Here is a 23,483-nt window from a genome sequence, read left to right as displayed (position 1 = left end):
TTGTTATTTTTTTCTCTCTCTCTCTCTCTCATAATGAAGAAGATAGATTTGTATTTTGCTCTGAAGCACCCTTTAAGTTATAAACTGTTGTTCTCAAACATTGATTTATAGAAAATTAGTATGATTACTATAATTTTGGCAATTCTTTAAATTATGGAGGCAAGCAATTGTACTGTTCTTATGAAAATTGAAACATGTTCAGTGTAATATGTATGCAGGAGTACTTTACTTCAAAGGTAACACTTTGGTTTGTGAAATCATAAGCTAGCGTTGGTTTTTTGTTTTCTTTGGTTATAATTTTATCAGTGCAGTGTTGATGGAGCTAAGACAGAGAGCATTCCCCCTCTACAGGTAGGGGTGGCTGGCAGAGACTTGATGAGACCGGGATGGCAAAGGGTGGAATCGGATGGATCAGTGATCAAGATGCACCAATGTACAATGTGCTCCTACTACACAGCCAATTACACCCATTTGACCGACCATATGCGTGCCCATACTGGAGAGAAGCCATTTTCTTGTTCTCAGTGCCCGTATCGCGCAGCCCAGAAAACCAATTTGAAGACTCATATGCGCATTCACACCGGAGAGAAACCATACCATTGTGAACACTGTTCATATCGATCTACAAATAAGAGTGCTGTGAATAGGCACATGTTAAGCAAACATGCACTGTAATGACCTTCTAACTTGGATACTTCTTGACTTGAGTTATTTACTGAGTCTTCTTCGAAAAAAGAAAATATTATTGTATTATTATACAGTAGTTTCATTTATGAACCCCCTATATAAGTAAAATTATATTTTTTTCCTTGTCACACTTGTCTGTGATGGTAAATGAGATGGTGGTCATCAAGGTTGTATATCTTGTTTATAAATTATATCGAAGAAGTGCTGTATGATTACAGCTTAACAGAGAATAATGTTTAACTGAGGCATTTCCTTTGCTTTCTGAGGAACATATGGTCTTGATAGTAACCCAAAAATACAAGAAAAGACCTCATCACCTGTAGGGGTTTTGCTGTAGATATCACTTTTGCTTTTGTGTATGTAGTACCATTCAGTATTTAGTTAGACTGAAAGATTCATATATTCATTCTTCACTGAATTATTTAAAGAAAATTTTTTTGTATGGTAAATGGATGTGGTTGCACATGACATAAATAGTTCCCAACCTGGCACTCTATACTTACATATTTGAAGCTAAAGTTGCTAGTAAAACATTGTTATTTTCATGTGAACTTTAAAAGAAATGATGGGTATGCTTTCGTACAACATGAAGCCAACAGAGAGACTAAATAGGATCTTGATTAGTAAGTTGCCATGAAGTTCTTTGTTTTAAAATTTTCAGTATGTAAGTTCTACAATGTTTATGTAGTATCGACGATTCTGGACTCTTTTGGGAAGGATTATTATGGCTCAGTCACAGTATTCAAAAGCTTCATTTGTTATTTGTGGAGATTGTAATGCAAAGCACAATGAGTGGCTAAATTCAGATTCCACAGATCAACATGGCTGGTCTGCTCTTGAGTTCTGTGTATGTGCTCCGATATTGTCCAGCTAGTTCAGGAACCCTCACATTTCTGGTAATAGATTAGACCTCATATTCACAGATGTTCCAGCTATTGTAAAGTCCAAGTTCTGTGAATATATAGGCACTTCTGATCATTGTGCTGTTGAGATGGACATATCTGTCAATCAGTATATATTCCTAATTCCACCTTCAGAAAAACGGTATGGCTGAAATCCAGAGCCAATTGGGATCGCATTATCGAAGCTTGTCAGGCACTTAATTTTTCAGTTGTTATATTAGACCAGATCCCAAGAATAAGTTAATTGAAATGCTGATGGCTATTTTAATAAGATATGTCCTTAGAAAGATCTTCAAATTTAGGACAACTGACAAACCTACCATGACAAACAGACCAAATTCAATGCATGGAGACAATCGTTCAAATGAAAATTATACACCATTTTTGTTGAGTCTCTCCGTGCTGTGAATAGAACTTACCATACAGCCGAGAGAACTTATGATAATTCCTTGAAGAGGAAACTTGAAGGAATTACTCAGCCTCATCTGTGGTGATAATTTCTTGAAGAGGAAACTTGAAGGAATTACTCAGCCTCATCTGTGGTGGACAAAATTGGCATCATCTATCATTGGGTCAGGCTCGTCTTTCATTCCACCTCTACTAACAGATGATGGTAGATTAATTACTGGCCCTAGGGAAAAGGCTAAACTGATTCATCGAGCTTTTGAAGCTAAGCAATCAGCTGAGGATGTCCCTCTCCCTGATACAGTACTTGTCATCCTGAACCTGTTCATACAAAATTTGCATTTCGCTCCAGGGATGTTAAGAAAATTCTGGATAATCTTGATTGCTGGGGTGGAGAAGATCCTGATGATTTCTTCCCTTTGTTTTTTAAAAAAAGTTCCTAGTGCGTTGTCTCCCAAGATTAGATTTTTATGTCGATGTAGTATCTTTGTGGATGAGCGCGAGCTTAGTAATAACAGTGCCTGTTCCAAAGAGTGGCACATCTGCAGACTGCAGTAACTGCAGGCCAATCTCTATGCTCCTTGTCCTCTCCAGAGTTGCTGAAAAACTTATTTTTAAGCCACAAGTGTAAGTATGTGAAATCTAAAGGATTGTTAGCTGATAGTCAGTATGCTTACAGGAAGCAGTTAGGTACCTGTGATGTTCTTTTAGACTTGACTTGGCATTTGCAAGGGAACCTTGATAAGGGTTTTGAGTGCAGAGTAATTCAAATAGATTTTAGTGCTGCTTTTGATTTAGTAAATCACAAAGCACTTATTTATAAATATCAGAATCTTGGAGTGGGTGGAAATGTTGTAGGATTACTTCAAGATTTCCTTACAGGTAGGCAACAGCAAGTTGCTGTGGATGGGATCTTTAGTGAACCAAGACCTATTTTGGCTGGAGTTCCACAGGGTAGTGTTCTTGGTCCACTGTTTTTTTTAGTGTACAAGCAGTCCCCAGTTAATGGTGATCCGGTTTTACGGCGCTTGTCTAGCGACAAAAATTGGCAATTTTCCCCGCTGAAAATCGCCGATTTCCACTTATCGGCACCGATGATTGGGTATTGGCACTGATACATACCTAACAGATAAGCCCGAAAATCGCTGAAAAAGCGCCAGAAATCGCTGATTTTCGGTTAGTAGTGATTTTCTGTTATCATCACACCCCCAGAACGGAACCCCCGCCGATAACCGAGGACTGCCTGTATACAATACAAGTGGTATGGTTGTTGGCGTGGAAAACAAGATTGTTCAGTATGCCAGTCATGCAACACTTGTTAGTTTAGTTAAAGTCTCCAATTATGAGGAATGAAGCTGCCCTCAGCCTCAATTGGGACAATTGACCGGATCAGGGAACAGTGCAGTTGGTGGAGTACAGATTTCCTACCCCATCCTCCCCTTCAGGTGGATGGAACTTTGCTGAATGAGTCTGAAACTTTAACTATTCTAGGTGTAACTTTTGACTCACATCAAACTTTTGAGAAACATGTAATGAAAGTTTCAGCAAATGCCGCAAAAAGTTAGGTATTGTTCGTAAGGCCTCATATATTTAATTGATAAAATCTGTGCACTCTGTTTTAGGTCATCTGTACTTCCTTTACTGGAATACAGGCAGTCCCCGGGTTATGACAGGTAATGGTTATCTTCTCCCTTACCAGTTCACGTGGTGTGACAAGACATTTTGTGAATGTCAGTCACAACCATCTTTTTCTAAATATAGCAATGATATAACTGAATGGGGTTGAGGCGGATGGTATGGATAACTTTCAGTTGTTAGTCTTAACTTTCAATTGGTGTTCTTCGATAACGACATTATTCATGGTTAATGTTAGCAGATATGGATCTTGTACTGTGACGTTTTGAAATTTCTTTATTAACTTGCATTTTCTTGATCTTATTCTGTTATTGTCAGTGTTGTGTTTTCCATGAGGTTCAGTGTCTCGTATATAGCCCTAATATTCTTTTGATATACTGGCAGTCCCCGGTTCTCGGCGGGGTTCCGTTCCCGACGGCATGACTACAACCGAAAATCACCGCTAACCAAACATCGGTGATAATTGCACTGATCTCTGGTTAGTGGCGCTGATAACCGGTGATCAGTGCCGATAACCAGTTATCAGCGACAAAAATCTGGTTATCGTCGTCGCTAGACAAGTGCTGTAAAACCGGATCGCCGGTAACCGAGGCTGCGGATAACCAGGGACTGCCTGTACAAATTTCTCAATAACATAAGAAGGGTTGTGGGCCTTGTTGTTAAACTTGTATTGTTTAGGAAGACTGGTATTTTTTATAGAAAGTGGATAGTACTGAAACCAGCAGAAAACAGATTTTGACAATGCACTGTAGAAGCTCCTTTTTTCTTTCTCACTCTCTTCAGAGGCTAAGCTTTTTGTACAATCTCCCAGTTAATCTTAGAAGCTGAGTTTTGAATATAATCATTTAGAACTTGTTTTAAAGGTGTCCAGAATCTTTGTGACATTGTTTTTCTCAAAGGAAATATTTTCCTCTGTTGTGTAAGAAAGTGATCTAATGATGCTCCATAATTCAGACCACCTAACCAAAGTAGATTACTGTATTTAATTCTTTATTCTTATAGTCCTTGTTTTTCAGTAGCTGCTTATAATTTTGCAAATAGATCTTTTGTTATTAAACGTAAGTATTTACCACTTTGAATTGCAACTGTAGTAAGCTGCCATCCTCCACTGCAGGTGGGATTGGTCAGACAGAGCCACGGATCAGGGAGGAAGAGTACATCAATGACCAGAGATGTCATCTTCAGTACCTTCAAGGTCCACCAGTGCCCCTATTGTCCCTACAATAGCAGGAAAACGACCAACCTGATCACTCACTTGAGGACCCACACGGGAGAGAAGCCATTTTGTTGTGTTTATTGCCCGTACCGTGCTACTACCAAAAGTGCTGTGAATAAACATATGTTTACACAGCACAATTGAAGATATGTTTAAGGACAGTAGTGATAATATTGCTGAAATATACAAACTATTTCTGTTTATTTTCATTTACTAGTAATTTTTATCAGGTTTAGCATAGGGTATTGTATTTTAGATATTATTGGTATTCAACAGGAGGTGTTGTAGTTATCACAACAGAAAATAAAAGTATTTCCAACATTCCTTCATTTTTCAAAGCGAAGAAAACAAAATGAAATTGGAACAGTACTCACTGGTGTTGTTTAAACATCCATTATTATGGGGCATGGCAGTGACAGCTTGGGGACAATCAAGTGTATGCCATTCAAGTGTATAGTACTGGGAATAAAGTGTTAAAAAGGATCAGTAGGATTTTATTTTTCACATAGATGTCAGTTCAAACTTCTCTGAGTACCTTGATACAGTATAGAGTTTGGATCAACCTCCAAGGGTGGGTGGGGGATTGTTTTACCTTTTACAAATTGTGATGGTCTCATATTGTTCGATGGTTCTCATTTTGGTTTTGAGAGCAAACATGTCAAATCTCTGTTGTAATTACAACAAACAGTAATGAGAAAAGCTAGAAGCAGCCCAGTGCATGGGGTCCGTGATAGATGGATTCTGTACTTAATTGACAGAAGGTTGGTGTAGAATGGTAAAGTGCCCTTGAGACATTAGGGCTATCCTTTACATTCTTCAGAAATCCAGCAATTAATTATAGATGGACTTAGTAGAAGGCTTGTAAGTCAGGGACATTCATCTTTTATTGTGATATGTATGATGTATATACCTTTTATCACTAATATACAGGCAGGCCTTGGTTAATGGCGGGCTCAGTTAACGGCGATCCAATTTACGGCGCTTGTGTAGCAACAAAAATCAGCAGTTTTCGGTGCTTGTATAGCAACGAAAATCAGCAATTTTCGGTGCCGAAAATCGCCGATATCTGCTTATCGGCGCCAAGAATTGGGTATTGGCGACGATATTTACCTAACAGAGGCGCTGATAACCAAAATTTTGATGCCGATATGCCCCGAAAACCACCGATTATCGGTTAGCAGCGATTTTCGGTTATCATCACACCCTCAGAACGGAACCCCCGCCGATAACTTGGGAATGCCTGTAATTGATTTTTTGTACAGAAACATAATGCTACAGTGCTTAGTACTGTACTTTTTTCACACTACATGTGATTACATAGTTTACCATACTTTTACTGGTTTAAGGAAAATTTTCAAATTGCGCCTGTAAGGTGCTTATGTGCTATACGGTTCTTCTGTGCAGTTTGATAGCAAAAGGTTTTGTGTATATGAGTGTGTGTTTATTTTGTTAGCTTATGTTACAAACAACGAAAATCTTCCAGTTATAAGTCAGTACAGTATATGTTGGTCGCAAATCATTGTCCAAATGTTCATGGTTTTACCTGGCATTGTTTTAGTCTTGATGTTTTATAATTTGAGTTTCCTCTTATGGATGTTAGAACTACTGTAACTGAATATATTGATAGTTGTGATAGTAAGATGGTCATCCTTCACTGCAGGTAGAATATGGCAGCGACGTTATTGAAGGACTGGGCAGAAATGAGGCAGTATTGAGCAGTCGGATTTTCCACAACCCTGTCAAGATCCACCAGTGCCCTTATTGTCCGTATAATAGTGGGAAAAGAGGAAGCCTCATCATTCACATGAGAACCCACACAGGAGAGAAGCCTTTTTCTTGTACTGTTTGTTCTTATTCAACAATTACCAGTGCAAGCCTCAAGCGGCACATTCGCATTCATACTGGGGAGAAGCCTCACGTCTGCCCATATTGCCACTACAGATGCATAGTCAAAAGCAGTCTTAACAGGCACATCTGGACACAGCATCCTTCCAAATGATTATGATGAAGTACACAAAGTCTGGAGATTCAGAAATTACAGTTGTGTGTTCATCTGAAGGCAGAGTTGTATGAAAAATTAAATCCAGTACTTTTGATTTTGATAACAAAATGTTTTACAGTTCATAATTTTGAGTAAGCTGAAAAAGGGCAAGATGTTAATTAGGTTTATCAGATCTGAATATTTAGTTTAAGAACATTTTTTCTTGTAAAACCATATAGTTTTTTATTCATTTTCTTTTGCATCAGACCATTATTTATTTATTAATGTGTCTTAGTGACACATAACCTGACACTTGTGGCATCTTGAGTAACTTTGATTGTCTGTCTTTGATTTCTGTATGTTAGTTTTTGATGGGATGATTTTTGTTGTAGCTGAGATGATTTTTTGTTGTATAAAGGTAGTTTTATTTTTATTAAGGCAAATGTTGTTTCTCAGTGTCTTTGTTGCATGAGAGAGAGAGAGAGAGAGAGAGAGAGAGAGAGAGAGAGAGAGAGAGAGAGAGTGTGTGTGTGTGTGTGTGTGTGTGTGTGTGTGTGTGTGTGTGTGTGTGTGTGTGTGTGTGTGTGTGTGTGTGTGTGTGTGTGTGTGTGTGTGTGTGTGTGTGTGTGTGTGTGTGTGTGTGTGTGTGTGTGTGTGTGTGTGTGTGTGTGTGTGTGTGTGTGTGTGTGTGTGTGTGTGTGTAGAGCTAATCACTGTTCAGTACTGTTTCAAAAACATTTGTTAAAGACTTGGATCTTTATAAACATTCTGTAGTATTTGTTCATCTTCAGCTATATTAAAATTTGGAAGAAATCCATATTAATTTCCTTGGGTATTCCTTCTGAAAATACAGAGCTTTTCCTCTCTTATACATTGAATATTTCTTCATCTCCTGAGTCAGAAATCATAATGGAACTTGGTTTTACACTTTGTTAATTTATTAGGTGACAAGAGTTGATGTGGACAGGCAGATTTGCAGTTTTTTCTTTGTTACAGTTTTTTTTTAGGTTTATTGCTTTGGAAAGGTTTCAGAACAAGGACACAAAGATTGAAAAAGGAGGTCACATCTGTCAGGCACAAAACTTTAGTCTATTAGGCTCCTGTTCATGAAAGAGTTACAAGGGAATGAACTACCTGACAAGGAGGCTAAAGAGGCCATGAAATGCAAGTGTTTAGTTACAGAGGTACCACTCTGTGGTATGGGAAGGGTCATTAAAACATTTTGAATAAGTGACAACAGTTTTCCAACATCACCTTTGACAGCAATAAAAGAGATAAGAAAATTCAAGGAGAAATAGGCCTTTGCAGATCAGACTGTAACTTGGACAGAAGTTACAGCCCCATCTTAGAATTGGCAATACCTAATGGACCCATAATTTACCTTGGAAGACAGTGGCACAGTGTGCTTGCTCTGTGATTAGCATCCTATCTGTTGATAGTACATATCCTGTTGTGCTGTTTCAAGTATCACCATTTAAGGAGGAAATACCATTTAGATTGTAAGAACATTTTAGAAAATTTAAATGACATGGCCGATGTAGGTAGACTTATGGGATATCTAGGGGATGCCAAGATTTTTAACATTAGGAATCTGTTTGCATGTATATTTACATTTATTCATTATATATTCTCCGATAGAGAAAGCCCTAAAACTCCTTGATCCCTAAAGGAAAATCCAATTTGAAAAACTGTTGATTAAAAGCATTAAGTTCCACTGCTTAGCTTCAGAGAAATAATTTTCAGGCAATGTTACAAGTTTGCTAATGTTATATTTATGAATTTGTTCACATCTTTGTCATTGTCTAATGATTTTATGTTATTGTCCTCCACAATATAAATGGAAGTTTTATGGATAAAAATATTACCAAAATGTCTTGTTTTAGGTTACATGACTGTTCAGTTAGTGACTAACTTGTTTTATCTGCATTTAGCAGGGGAGACTTAAAATCATTGATTTTGTTTAATTGCTTAAAGATCAATAAAGGTCAGCAGTTGCAAGGAAGGGGTTGACATTGCATCGCCACGAGATAGGTTCAAGCACTTGGCCTTGAGGTCTAGCCTTACAATCAATCGGTTCCACCGTCAAACAATGTCCACGGGACCAGAACATACATACATGATCTGCTCTCTAACCCTCTGCCCACAGGGTAACCAGAAAGATGACTGCTAATGACTCAGCAGGTAGACCTATATCTCCCATTGTACATAAGGACATGACACCCTTGCCACAAAGAATAAAGAAACAGTATGAATGAACACGTGAGACAAAACCAGAAGTGCGCAAAAGCTGTGGTAGCTACAAACACAATGGGAGAAGGGAGGCCATCCTGGGTCACACGTGACAATAGGCCTAGCGTTGGGATTTTGTTATATCAGAGACGAATCAGACAGAAAGGCGACAAGTGCATGAGTACTCCATATATGAAAGTGTATTACTGAATGCGATTTGAAGGTTACCATTGGTGTATTTTGTATATGTTAGAAAAAAATAGATCAGTCTTTCAGGTGGTCTACAGCTGGTATAATCAAGGGATGTGTCTTTGGTGGTACAGTATGAGCAGCAACCCATGAAACTTTAACCACGGCCGTGGTGGCCTGTCTTATATTGTTGCAAGAAGCACGATTGTGCTAACTTTAACCTTGAATAAAATAAAAACTACTGAGGCTAGAGGGCTGCAGTTTGGTATGTTTGATGATTGTAGGGTGGATGATCAACATAGCAATTTGCAACCCTCTAGCCTCAGTAGTTTTGAAGATCAGAGGGTTGGACAGAAAAAGTGCGGACAGACAGACAAAGCTGGCACAACAGTTTTCTTTTACAGAAAACTGAAACGTATGAATTTTGTCATACTGAAAGGTAAAGTGCATATGGTAAAGTAAAGTTGAAAACTGTCCTCATAAGAAAAATGAGGAGTCAAGAGAGTAGGAGTACTTATGTGGGAGAGCCTTCAATAAACCAAAGGAAAGGTGATAACAAGGTCTTCCCAAGAATAGATTGTATTTCCTCTTAGGTTTGAGGGAGACCGTACCCGCAGCTCTTTATACCCGTACCTGCCTACATTTTTTGTTGACTGCTTTCCTCTTGGTTGTCAAATTCTGTATTTCAGTGTCCTTTCTTTTGCTGTGCACTGTATTCTATTTCCAGCAAGCTTCTCCCCTGTTGTCAATTTCCAAGGCTAGAAAACTTAGGACAGTTGAATAAAGCACATGATTTTGAAAATTCACTTTTGTTTTATATTGATGACCCCAAAACAAGTAAGAGAACCATAAATATTTGGCGAAGGGGAAAGAGATAGGAGCTAAATGTAGTGTTTCAGACATTGTACTTATTAGAGGTGATTGTGGGGAACATTTTGAGAGTGACTATTTGATGTAAGATAGATGTAAATAAATTATTGGCAGAAGAGGGTGAGATTGCTGGCTGAAACTTGATAAGAGGAAGTGTTTTACTGGAAGTTATCATTAATGAAAGGCAAAATATGTATACAATATTTTAAATAAAGGTATAGCCTTTAAATTAAGGATTTAATGAACCTACTTGTATCTCCAGCAGTGCATTAGGCACATCATTTAAATATGCTAAATTGTGGTCATTGGAAGCCTTATTTGGTATGATAATTTTCTCAATAAAATGGTTAGGATAGTTATCTGCTATACAGTAGTGAAAGGCAATAATTTGATAGGTTTTGGGACTTGAGCATACATTTTCACATATATTTGATGCTCCAATATGTTATGGAAATGTAGGAGTGTTCAGAGTATGTTATTGGCATTTTTATTCAGGCTCATTCCATAGTATGGTAATATGTCAAGCATTATAAGTGTTACATGTTGCAGATGCTGTACTTTGCTAGAATTTGGCATCATGTGAAAAAATTTAGATACCGTACTTCATTTTTAACCAGATCAAATAGATTTGTTAAACTTTTATGCATATACTTGAGTTATTTCATGACTATCTTGTAGTATTCTGTTTAAATAGCATCAACAGACCCATTAGCTCATGGTGTCTTTTTCATTGGTCCTAATCCATCTAACTGAAAATGTAATAGCAGTGATTATAAGTTGGCCATCCTTCACTGCAGGTAGTATTTGGCAGCAACATTGGTCAAAGGGAAGGCAGCAGCGAAGCAGTGCTGAGCAGCCACCTATTCCACAAAGCCTTGAAGTTCCACCAGTGTCCGTACTGTTCATATGTTAGCAGGAAAAAGGGAAGCCTAATTACCCATTTAAGGACTCACACAGGAGAGAAGCCTTTTTCATGTACTTACTGTTCGTATTCTACCACCACCAAGGAAAGCCTCACGAGACACATCCGCACTCACACTGGAGAAAAGCCTTACGTATGCCCGCACTGCCCTTATAGGTCATCAGAGAAAGGTAGACTTAATAAGCATTTATTTTCCCGGCACAGTTCTAAATGATTGGGCTTTTTCAGCAGGAACTTGGTTTTTCTGCAGATTTCGTCGTGTTGTATTTCACTTAGTGCTGTAGATACCTGTACCATACTTTGGTTTAGCAAAGTGCTGCATATCCGTAGATTTTATTTGTTAATTTTATTGCCTTAGTGAACATCAAGATTTTATTCACTTTATTAGCTGGTGGCAATGAGTTAGAAAGCCCTAGACCAGTGTAAAGTTATATGTAATAAAGTATTATCCCTTAGCATTATTTTGATATACTGTAACTTAGATTCGAATATTTATATACTGTGGTCATCTTGCTGTATTCATTGTGAATCACAAAGCACAACTCTTTGTAATCTTGTCATGAATCTGAGTCTAAAGTTTTCTATTTACTGATTATCATGTCTTGTCATAAAATGTTGCTGTTATTTTGGTTATACAGTATTTATCTTTTTGTACAATTGGGTTTTGAAAACTACAATACTCAAACTTCCTGTACTGTATTTCGTCTTGGTATTCTGTGCCTACATGTCAGCCATATATTGAACACATGTATTCTGTGCCTACATGTCAGCCATATATTGAACACATGTTCAGCCCAGTAATTTTGGTTAAAATTGTACCAATGAAATTTTTTTATTCTTTGTGTAGTCTCATTAAACAATGAACTGTAAAAAAATAATGTTTTATTTATTCCTATAGAATTGCAAGAAATAAAAATTAAAAGAGTATTTAACTGTCAGAAGGCAGGTATGGTGCTTTTGAGAGGGTTAGTTCACTCATTTCTAATTTAAAGCAGTATTTATGCAGTTCAATGACTGAATTTTGTCTTGTGAAACTTCAACTATTGAATATACATGTGGGTGAAAAAAGGGTGGAGATCTGATTTTTACTTGCTCTTGATAAATATAACTTAGGAGAAACCAACATGACCTTATTAGATCAGGTTGTTGTTTTCTGAGAAAACTTTCCTGAAAGCCTGATGCATTTAAGCTATTTTGGCAAATGTTTCCTTCAAAAGTGACTGCTACTTTTTTTTTTTTTTTACTGAGACTATTTACTCATTTATAGCTGCAAAAGTTTTGAGTTCTGTTGTACTTTCGTTTAGGTTCCCTTTCTTGGTGCTTGATGACTTATTTGACCCTTCCTCCTGGTTGTAATAAAACTTAAATATAAAAGTTTTTGTGGAGGTTTTCCACAGTATGAACAGCTCGAGAGATTGGTATACCAGGACGAAGCACTAAGAGCATCATGATTAAAGAGACAGGACTTGACTGGATTTGGTTGTAAAGAATTTGGTGATAATGGGTACATTATGTAATAAGTGTACATTACTGTAGAATGTAAATCAGATTGCAGTATAAAATAATAACACTGTAGATGATTGCTAAATTTTGTTACTTGCTGCAGTGCTCTAGCAAGGGTGATCTCATCATAACATTTTATTTTAAACTATTCCACTTCACACTGTCCATCTTCTCTCACCCCTTAGGATTTCTGGACAAGTCCTTGCCTGGGATTTGGGCCAAAACCATCCATTCATTCATCTCAAGTGTCTGAAGTCTCTGACAGATTTGCATGTGTTTAGAAGGATGTTCGCTTGGAACATACGTAAAGGAATCACGTTGTTGTCAGTTACTTTTGTTTGCTATTTTGTAGTGTGGTTTTGATGTGAGGATGTAGTTGTGTTCACATTCGTTTCATAGAACTGTTAATGCAAGGTTAGTTGTTGTCGTTGTGGATGCACTTGGTTTAATTATTTGAAAAATTGGTAGCAATAGATTTCCTATTGCATTTTTGCGGTGAATGCAAAGGGAGTAGGTGGTCAAGCCCTTATGTAGTGGTTTTTGATTTTTACCTTTTATCTTTTCCAGTAACAAGCACCGCAGTTATGTGTTACAGAACTCTAGAAATTATGTATTTATTTGTCTGCTAAACCCTCGTGTGATAACTCATAACAGAAATAGTAAGTTGAGCATACTCCACTGCAGGTGTTATTGGACAGTGGCGCTGGTCAAAGGATTGGCAGAAGTACGTCGTCTTTCAACAGTCCTGTGCTTCAGAACTCCTTCAAGCTTCACGTGTGCCGCTACTGCCCATACAGTACCAGAATAACCACCAACCTCATCACGCATCTAAGAACGCACACAGGAGAGAAGCCATTTGCCTGTGACTCGTGCCCATATTCTACGACGACAAAGGAAAGCCTCACGAGGCACATTAGGACACACACTGGTGAAAAGCCGTATGTTTGTCCCTACTGCCCATACAGGTCTTCAGAGAAGGGTAGACTTAATAAACATTTAGTTTCACGGCATAGCAACAAGTGATGCAGAAGCACTGTACTGAAAGGACTTCCTGTTACGGAGTCACGTTTCACAGGTCTCATATTTCATTCATTCGATGTTGAAGTACCTCTTTAGAAACTTTTAGTTGGATGGATGTATCATCTTTTTAGCTTTTTCAAGTACAGTATAGTAATTACCTCATTGATAGTGTGTAGCCTGTTGAGATTTGTGTGACAAGGGAATTGCCAAAATTATGAATTAAGTACAATAATATTGTAGTCATAAAAAAAAAGTACATTAATGTTACTGTTTAGAATGGAGCAGTTTTAATTTACATTCTCCTGGTTCTGGTGTGTGAGGTTGTTGCAGAGCGTAGCATGTTTGTTCAGATTCAGTTTCTTCTTTTGCTACATAGAGTACTATGTTTATGTGGGTCATACTTTTCCCTTATGTCAGAAATGCTGTACAGTATCTAATAGTTAAACCTAGTGTGTCCTATTCAGAATATTAATGTCTGATGAAGGTTATATTTGAAGACATTTCAAAGACTAAAAACTTTTGTGCTTTAAAATTCAGTCAGCCATAAGTGACATTATCAGATCTGAATGCTCGTGGAGGTTATTTAATCTGTGTTTGAATATTGTAGTTCTAATAAAAAAAATTTTATTTGAAAAGGGTATTATTTTGTTCCTTGAGAATTCACAGAAGTGTTATGAAAACAAGGAGTCATTGTTTTTCAGTTATCTATAAGCAGCTTGTATAGGTATGCAAAAGTAAACTGCTAAGAAGCACTGCAGTTTCTTTAATTAAAACGTCAAACCTAATGGGATTTTGAAAATGAAAGTTTCATGTAGAAATTTATTGAAATACTCATTGAGGTAGTACAGTACATACCAAGTGTTTCTTGAATTAATTGTATACTGTAGTTGTACTGGGCACTACAGACAGGCAGTCTTGTTGGTTTTCAGTAATTTGTAACGCTTCCATGCTTTGTGTTGTAAGCAAATATTATGTTTGGGTTTTCTGACTGAGGCCATTTCACACACTTTTGACATTTAATATACAGTACATTATTTTCACAATCCTTCGGCAGAGTCTATTTTAGTGTCAAGTACATTTTACTGTAGGCAAGGGCAGGTTTCACTGAAAATTACCATGACAGGGATGGCTTTTTATCTAGATTCATCATTCATTTCTTCATATCAAAGTGGTTTTAAAATGTAGGGGTTTCATTTGTCATTAAAGTATACAATTTTGTGGATAAATGATCCCATTTGAACTTGCAAACTATTTGCTGGTGTAAAAGTATGTATCTGATGCATTGTAGGAGTTGACTGTTCCCAGTGCTGAATGGTAGTCCTGATCATCTCTCAGTGTATGACTAGATTCCATGTTCATTTCTTTTTGAGGCTTCATTAAGGTTCTGAATCCTAATAGATTGTTCTATATTGCAGCCCCTCTCTCTGATAATGGCATTTAACCATTCAGAAGCAACTTTTCTAATCTGAGAGAGATCAGTATTTTGCTGGGCGAGCAACCTGTCTCTAATTAGATATTAGCTATGGTGGCAAAGGTGGATAGGTTGTTTTCATTTATGGGAAGCTGTTTTGGTCAATAGACATTTTCAAAGCTAAAATTTTCATATCGCCTGTTGTGTTTTTTCCACTGTATTTTGTATCAAGAAACAAAAATAAAATTATTATTCCTCCATGGGAATATGTAGCTGCATCTTTTTTTTTTTTTTTTTTTTTTTCCAAAAGAAGAGTTATCTAGTATTGAAACGAAGTAATCAGCTTGTAATTAGTGTCAAATTTAAAACCCTATGTCACAACTCAGAGCAGTAATAGTAAGCTAGACATCCTCACTGCAGGTGGGATTGGGTAATGGCGGTGTTCAAAGGCCAGGCAGAAGTACGGCATCGCTAAGTGGTTCGGTCTTCGCTAACTCCTTCAAGGTTCACCAGTGCCCCTACTGTCCCTACAGTAGCAGAAAATCGACCAACCTCATCACTCATCTTAGGACCCATACAGGAGAGAAGCCATTTGCATGTTCCTTTTGTTCCTATTCGTCCACCACCAAGGAATGTCTGAAACGCCACATCCGAACTCATACAGGAGAGAAACCTTACGTTTGTTCTCAATGTCCTTACAGATCTGCTGAGAAAGGCAACCTTAACATTCATATGTTTTCACATCACTCCTCAAAGTAATGTATATAAGTGGGGATATTGACTGTAATGCAGTAGGTTTCAGGCAGCAAAAACCAAGCTGTATTTGTATAAAGTATTTAGACTTGTTATTTTTGTTATTGTAAAATGTTTTTGTGTAGTCTTACTGTACTGTATATCTCCAGGAACAGTTTTAATTGAAAATGTTGTTTTGACCAAAATTATTTCTTTTGTTGTAGCAATAAAACTGATTTAAATAATAACTTCAAACTTACTCATTTTTATTTTATACAGTATGTTGTATATAATTTTGTAGTGAGAAAGTGTTGCGTAGACAGCATTAAGTAGAAACTATTCATGGCTGTGAGAAACTGCAATTGCATTTTTCATGTACATAATTTTTTAATATTCTGTGTTTTTCTTGAAGGATGTTATAAGAGGGTACAAGACATTTTCACAAGCCATATTTCTCTAGCCAGAGCTTTTTATTCAAAAGTGGATTTCTTCTTTATATTCCAATCTAGTGGCACTGTAAATAAATGACTTTCTTTAATTAAAGGTCACAATTTTTGGTATCATGTTCCCCGTAACTTATTCTTGAATTATTCCAGATCAGCTGATCCTGTGATTCAGCCTTTTGTAACAGTGTCATCTGCCATTTCAATACACAAAATCCTTTGATGTCCCAAGTTTTTGAACATGGGAAAAACTTATGAGCATGATGACATTCTTCATTGTTTTTTAAGAGAGTTTGTTGATGAACTTGTCCAAGCTTTTATTTTTCTTCATCTGCAATACTAATTTTTGTCCTTTATCTTGGAAGCACACTTGTACTGTCTTTTTCCAATAAGAGTGACACTTCTAGCCTCTCCAACTAGTTTCTCATTTTTCTTAATTATGCTTCCATTGACGTTTAGAACTGCTGCTCATTTCTCTTTTTAAAACACTTGGAATCTCCCATATACAGGCAGTCCCCGGTTTACGACGGGGGTTCCATTTTTATGCCGCGTCGTAAACCAAAAAATCGTCAAAAATCATAAGAAAACCTTACTTTTAATGCTTTGGGTGCATTGAAAACGATGTAAACTGCATTTTTATTGAGTTTTTCATAAAAAAAAATCTTCAAAATATGATTATTCTGCTGTTTTGGAGCCATATTTCTTCCATCGGATCGGCGTACGACGCGTCGTAACCCCGGAACATGCGTCATAAACCGGGAAATAATTTCTGATGAATATATTTGAAAAGCGTCGTAACCTCGGAACGTCGTAAGCCGGACCCGTCGTAAACGGGGGACTGCCTGTATTCCACTGATCATATGTATGCATTCCATAAGATGAAAATATCTGATGACCTCTTAACAGACCTTATTCATATGTGATCATTCTCTCAGATTGTTTGTGGAATCTTCTGTAATTTCTTTTGAAACCTCGGTAGCTTTTGACAAGTTATGGGTTTGTATAGTAACCAAACCCTCGCTTATAGTTTACCTCCCGTGTAACTCATCTCAGCTTTCTTTTCTCTCTTTCCCTCTTTTTTCTCATTCTTTTTTTCACAGATTTCTCACTGCCATTATGCAGCTGTGAGGAAACAGTGACATTGCTAGTTATTAATACAGGCAGTCCCCGGTTATCTGCGGGGTGCCGTTTCTGGGGATGTGATGATAACCGAAAATCGCTGCTAACTGAAAATTTTCAGAGCTTTTTTGGCGATATTTGGGCTTATCGCAATTTTCAGTTATCAGCGTCGAAAAGCGCCGATTTTCGGTTATCAGCGCCTCTTTTAGGTATGTATTGGTGCCAATACCCAATTATCGGCACCGATAAGCAGAAATTGGCGATTTTCTACGCCAAAAATTACCGGTTTTCGATGCTAGACAAGCGCCATAAAACCTGATCGCCGTTAACCGGGGGCTACCTGTACTGACCATTTTCTCATTTAAATGTTTGGGGACGTAATTCTTGATTCTTTAGTAGCTTGGTACATTCTCTGCTGTTAGTGATATTAAGGAGAGGCTTATATGTGCATTAATCTTTCTTTTGCAACAATCTTTTTCGTGGCTTTCAACTTGGCAGAAATATTTCTTAACCTGTTTTAACTATATCACAGATTTAGACCTGGGGCTGCGTTCAGACTTTTTATTTTAATGAATTAATTACCTCCCCTAAAGGGTCGTTTGAGACCAAGAGCTAAGTGCTGTATTTATTTTATAAGGTCAAGGCCTCCATTCCTTTATTGAAGTAGGGATAGCAGATGCATAGGCAAACATACAGTAATCCTTGAAATAACAATTTGCAAACCAAGAGTTGGTGTAAGTTTCCCAAGTAATTTGGCAAATCAATGAAAACTCCGATCAGTCACCACAGAAAGTAAAGCAACAGCTGAGAAGTGTGAGTCTCCTCGGTCAGAAAAAGCTATTAAACTTTTGCTGTAGTGACAGTGTACTATACTTTATTCAAACAGGTAAAAAATTCTCAAACAAGTTTTAGACATTGGCAAATACACATTCCAAGTGCTGCAGGTATAGCTAGGTATACATAGTGTGAGCACATTGCAAATGGAAGAAAGACATCTTTCTCTTACAGTGCTGTCCCACCCACTAGTCAACCATCACTCAGGCATTTTAGGAAATCTGAGCTTGTTCTGATTATTGGTATTGACAAAATGCTTATGATTGGACATGCTTGCAGTATGTCTTTTATTATATTTGTCATATCTATACAATACAGGCAGTTCTCGGTTATCGGAGCTTGTCTAGCGATGAAAGTCGGTGATTTACGGTGCCGATATGTGCTGATTTCCACTTATCGGTGCCAGTACATACCTAACAGAGGCACTGATCTCTGATTATTGGCGCCAATACTCGGTTATCAGCGCTGATAAGCACCTAATGAATGTCTGTGATTTTTTGTTAACATTATCCCATTAATTATGTGTAGTCTTTTATATTGAGTAATCTTCTTCAAATAAGTATTGTGGGTAATGTTTTAGATTATACAGTACATGTATGTATTACACTTCTCCCTGAGACAATTTATTTTTAATATATTTATGTGAAATTGTTGATTTTTAAAAAAATTTTTGACTTTTTTATCATATAATTTTTGGGGCCTTTATACAAAGAAAAATCCAAATTATCACAAAGTTAATTGATAATTGTAGACATAAAATATTTCTTCTGTTAACCTCTGTGCTAGGCTTTTCTGTATATGTATAGGGATAAACATCTAAAACAAATTATATTTTGATACACGTAGTTGTATTTGCTAGGTGCTGTACATTAGAGGGCAGGCACACCTGCTGCCTGGACGATCTTCATGCCTCTTAAAAGCTGTCGTAGATGCAAAGTTCCTCATTATTGTAAAGCCACAAAAATGAAAATTAAAAAGTTCCTTAATTAACCTTTTCAGTCGTCCCCTGGTAATCATGGGGATGCATACCGACACCTAAAACGCTTGTAACTGCCTATTTTTAATAATTCAAACACCAAATATACCGTAAACTATCATCCTAAAACAGTCATGAAAATAATGTGAAAGTACAGTACTTGCTCTATGAAAAATCCCCGAACAGGCAAATTTTCCGCAAGTAATGTGGATTTTATGTTCATGCGAATAAATGAAGCCGCAAATAAGAGGGGGTTGACTGTAGACCCCAAGCATTTCATAGAGGGAGACTAACAGAGGGTCACAAGCAAGTTAAAAGACATTCAAAATCTCACTGGCAAAATGTTTTGTCGATAAGCTTGTGGGCCCAAAGTAGCATAACTCATTTCCACAGGGCATATAATGATCAAGATATCTCTCTCTCTCTCTCTCTTACTTTGAGAGCGTGTTTGCCATAGATTTCATACCTTCTGTTTATAACAAGTGTGCATATATATCATACAGATACACTAGGCTGATATTTCGTGAATTAGGGCTATAGTATGGTAATGCATGAGGGCATTACAGTAGGTCATTTGTTATTGTAAGGACATTCTTGACTATATCAAAATCCATTTGATTTTTGCCCATGAGTGAATATCAAGAGCTTCCATTTAAAACCTTTATTGTTTTCCTGTGATCAAACTTTCCCTAAGAATACCAAGTTTAAGCGGACTGCCATCGTGCCGTATGTGGGGCCTTGAGTCTCGGAACTTGAGTTTTTTACACAGTATATTACAGGCAGTCCCTGGTTATCGGTGGCCTTGGTTATCGGTGATCCGGTTTTACAGCGCTTGTCTAGCGACGTAAATCAGCAATTTTCAGCACCAATATGTGCTGACTTCTGCTTATTGACACCAACATGCACCGACTTCTGCTTATCAGCGCCGATAATCTGGTATTGGCACCGATACATACCTAAGAGAGGCGCCGATACCCAGTTATCAGTTTTGATACCCGGTTATCGGTGCCGATAAGCGCTGATTTTCAGTCATCGGCGATTTTCGCTTATCATGACGCCTTCGGAACAGATCCCCCGCCGATAACCAGCGGCTGCCTGTTTATTAAACTCTTGAGAAACCCACAGTCTCCTCTCGGGACAGATTATTCCCTCGCTATTTACAGTTGCTGCTTCAGCTCTCTCAAGATTATTCATTCTCAACTTTAGTCTGCAACCTTAACTTCATGTTAAGAATTTTCATTTATTTTCCTCAACAAAGAAGGAAGCAGAATGCTGGAGCCCGTTGTTCTTGTGGCATGCCTACAAGTAGCATGTAATGTTTGTCATTCCATCTGTGAGGTATGTTAGTGAGTTTTCTGGGGATCTCTGGTATTTTAGATCAGTGGTAAATTTTCTTTTGGAGAATATATTGTCAGCATATAGTGTCGGTCAAGTCTGTCTTTGAGGTACATAGTTTGCTTCCCCAGTAGATTTATGGCTAATATCTATTTTTATCAATGGTACAATTTGGGAGGGGGGATTTGTCCCAGAGAAAGCTCATCTGGACACTGGTGTTTCTGTAGAGAGAATGGAATGACATTCTGTGCTAAGTATACTTGACGCAGTTTGGAGTCAAGGAGTCACGTGTTTATTAAATTGATGAAAATGACATACATAAACTGAGATCTACATACGCTCTTTCTTAGTAATGCAGAAGTGAGATAGATTTTAGAACTTTAATGAAGCAACACTTAACGTTTAGTGTGTAGAATGTAGTATGTTTATTCTACTCCTTTTCACATATTTGTTAATTAATACAGTTGATTCCTATTTGCAAAAAGAAGCCTTTGGTGGCAGCATTTTGTTTGGAGCCATGTAAAATGTCATAATTTATGTTAGAAGTCATTCTAAGAATTTCATATATTTCAAAGAATTATTTTAAGCAATTCAGGGTTTATTATTTTAGCATGCCAGAGCATTTCCCAAAAACTTCATTTTTCACTCTGATCTTTCAATGCTTCACACAGTTTATAGGCCTAGACTTATTTTGAATGTTGTTATCTAGAAGCAGTGTATACTCTTGTTAATATTATATATGATGAACATAGGGATTTTTAGTGTAATGTTGAGTATCCATGAAAGTAAGTAAGAAAATTGTCTACAGGTGGGAGGAGGTGCTGGCTACAGCCGTGACCCAAAGAAGAGGAGTATCAGTTGGATGGACGTTAGTACTAATGGTACCAACAGAGAGAGTGGCGCCTCTTCCTCTACCTCCGTTCCGGGCAAGGTTTATCATTGTCCGTATTGCCAGTACGTTAGTAACAAGAACACAAACGTTCAAGCCCACATGTGCATCCATACAGGAGAGAAACCTTATTCTTGCCCTCACTGCCCGAGACGGTTTTCCCAGAAGGGGAACTTGCAGTCGCACGTTTACATTCACACCGGGGAAAAGCCACACGCATGCCCACATTGTTCCTATAGGTCTACACAACGCAGTAATTTGAAAAGTCACATTCTTGTCCATCACTCCAAGCATTCCTAATCTTCAGATCTTGACTTGTAACTTTTCATTTTGCCATGATGCATCAGCACCATTTCATTTTTTGTGATTTAGATCATGAAATAGTACAGTGGTACCTTGAGTAATATCAAATTTGGTTGGAGACTGAATTATACAGTACAGTATTTCACATCATACATATATTGTATTAAGTATACAATATTATTTCTTACATAATATCATCTTTCTTTTGCCTATTTAAGATTTACCATTCAATTTGCATGGTATTCTTTCTAATGTTAGTTTTACTAAGTCAACTCATCATTATAGATACTATACTTGGTATTTATAATTATTGTAATTTTTCTTACTCAGTTAGTAATTTTTGAAACTTTCCCATGGACAGACTATACTGTAGACAAGTCAGATGTCAGTTTACTTGGCCTGGAACCACACTGCAGTGTTTACACCATGATATCTCCTCGGTAAACTTACAGAGTGTTTATTATGTTCAGAGGAATACTGTAATTATTGAAGACCTAAAAATTTGTAAACTCATTGGAGACATTTAATACTTACTCTCTCTCTCTCTCTCTCTCTCTCTCTCTCTCTCTCTCTCTCTCTCTCTCTCTCTCTCTCTCTCTCTCTCTCTCTCTCTCTCTCTCTCTCTCTCTCTCTCTCTCTCTCTCTCTCTCTCTCTCTCTCTCTCTCTCTCTCTCTCTCTCTCTCTCTCTCTCTCTCTCTCTCTCTCTCTCTCTCTCTCTCTCTCTCTCTCTCTCTCATAGCTGTGGAGGAGCTATAGGCTGGCGGTAGTTGATAAAGAAATTATATTCTAAGTAGTAGGAAGGATTAGAGGGAAGTGTGAGAATGTTGGAAACCACAATAACATCTTATGTTTAGTTCAAAACATTTTAAGTGGCACAAATGTCGTGAGATTTTTTTTTTATTTATTGTTAGCCATATTGGTAAAGTGTTTGTACTACTTGCTCATGTTCTTTGAAATATAATTGTAGAAGACTTTAAAAGTGTTTTTTTCTTTCCTTAGTAATCTGCTGCTTTTTATGGCAGTAGAGTATGACCTTATGTTTTTATTCATCTTCTTCTGTAATAGCAATTAATTTACCAAATTATAAATGACTTTGTAATAGAAAATTTTCATATGCATTGTATAACATATTAATCATGTAATTAACCCTTTACCGACTTAATTGGCTGTTTAGTGTTTTGGTCTGTTGTCACGAAAGCAAAAACTTCTCGTAAAAATTGCTGCAGAACTGTTCATGCAATTTACACACACTCTGTACATGTAAATACCCCTACTTGAATTTATGTGATAACTAGAAAATATAAAAAAAGTCAATTGAAAGCATCTGTATCATGTGGAGACCTTACTGAAATGTGGATGGCTGTTGTCCATTGTTAAAAAATGTTCTTATTGCAATGTCAGCTGTCATATTCATTGTAAGATTTTACTTGTGGTGGTCATTGGGTTGGCATTTGATCATTCTGCACAGTATCCATAGTATTTGAAGAGAACTGTTTCCTTGCATAATTAGTAATTTACCGAAAAATGTAACGAAACAGCATCACCCTCAGGCTTTCATCTCTTTTTTTTTAGGCGGGTGGCAGTCACTAGGCAGATGTTATTAGGGTATTCCCTTGTATCATCAGGTCTAATATCATATCCCATTTGAGGGAATCTATAAATTTTAGTCACCTTTCAGGGAGTCTTTCAAGCCACTTAGATTTCCAGCCTCAAACGCAGCTGCCTTTTTAGGTAAATTACTCTTCGTTGTTTCTTGTGCATGAAGGGGGATGCGCTTTGCTAATTGTCATAAGTTTTAAGACAAAGGTGGACGCAGCTTCAGGATAACTGATTATTTTAGATTATTGCTACCCATAATTTGAAAAATTCTTCGTACAATTC

The 23,483-nt window shown here is 37.3% G+C and overlaps 1 protein-coding gene across 31 annotated transcripts in view; it reads left to right on the top strand.

Annotated features, from left to right (window-relative positions):
- Window positions 1-23,483, top strand: part of LOC136845056 (longitudinals lacking protein, isoforms H/M/V-like) — a 252,234-nt gene that overhangs the window by 126,633 nt on the left and 102,118 nt on the right. The window contains exon 6 of one of the 31 annotated variants that reach the window (XM_067114832.1): window positions 21,218-22,144. The exons of 25 other annotated variants lie outside the window; for them this stretch is intronic. In XM_067114832.1, the coding sequence (XP_066970933.1) occupies window positions 21,218-21,598 (381 nt within the window). In that variant the 3' untranslated portion in view covers window positions 21,599-22,144. Of the gene's footprint in view, window positions 1-351; window positions 757-4,743; window positions 5,332-6,505; window positions 7,309-10,911; window positions 11,912-13,223; window positions 14,195-21,217; window positions 22,145-23,483 lie in introns of those variants that run through there. 5 more of the 31 variants (XM_067114846.1, XM_067114844.1, XM_067114847.1 and 2 more) reach the window with 5 other exon arrangements.

The sequence above is a fragment of the Macrobrachium rosenbergii genome, chromosome 13 (assembly GCF_040412425.1).
Source record: "Macrobrachium rosenbergii isolate ZJJX-2024 chromosome 13, ASM4041242v1, whole genome shotgun sequence".
In the NCBI taxonomy this organism is placed as follows: Eukaryota; Metazoa; Arthropoda; class Malacostraca; order Decapoda; family Palaemonidae; genus Macrobrachium; species Macrobrachium rosenbergii.
Note: the sequence above shows the minus strand (reverse complement) of the source record. Positions and strands in the feature narration are given on the sequence as shown.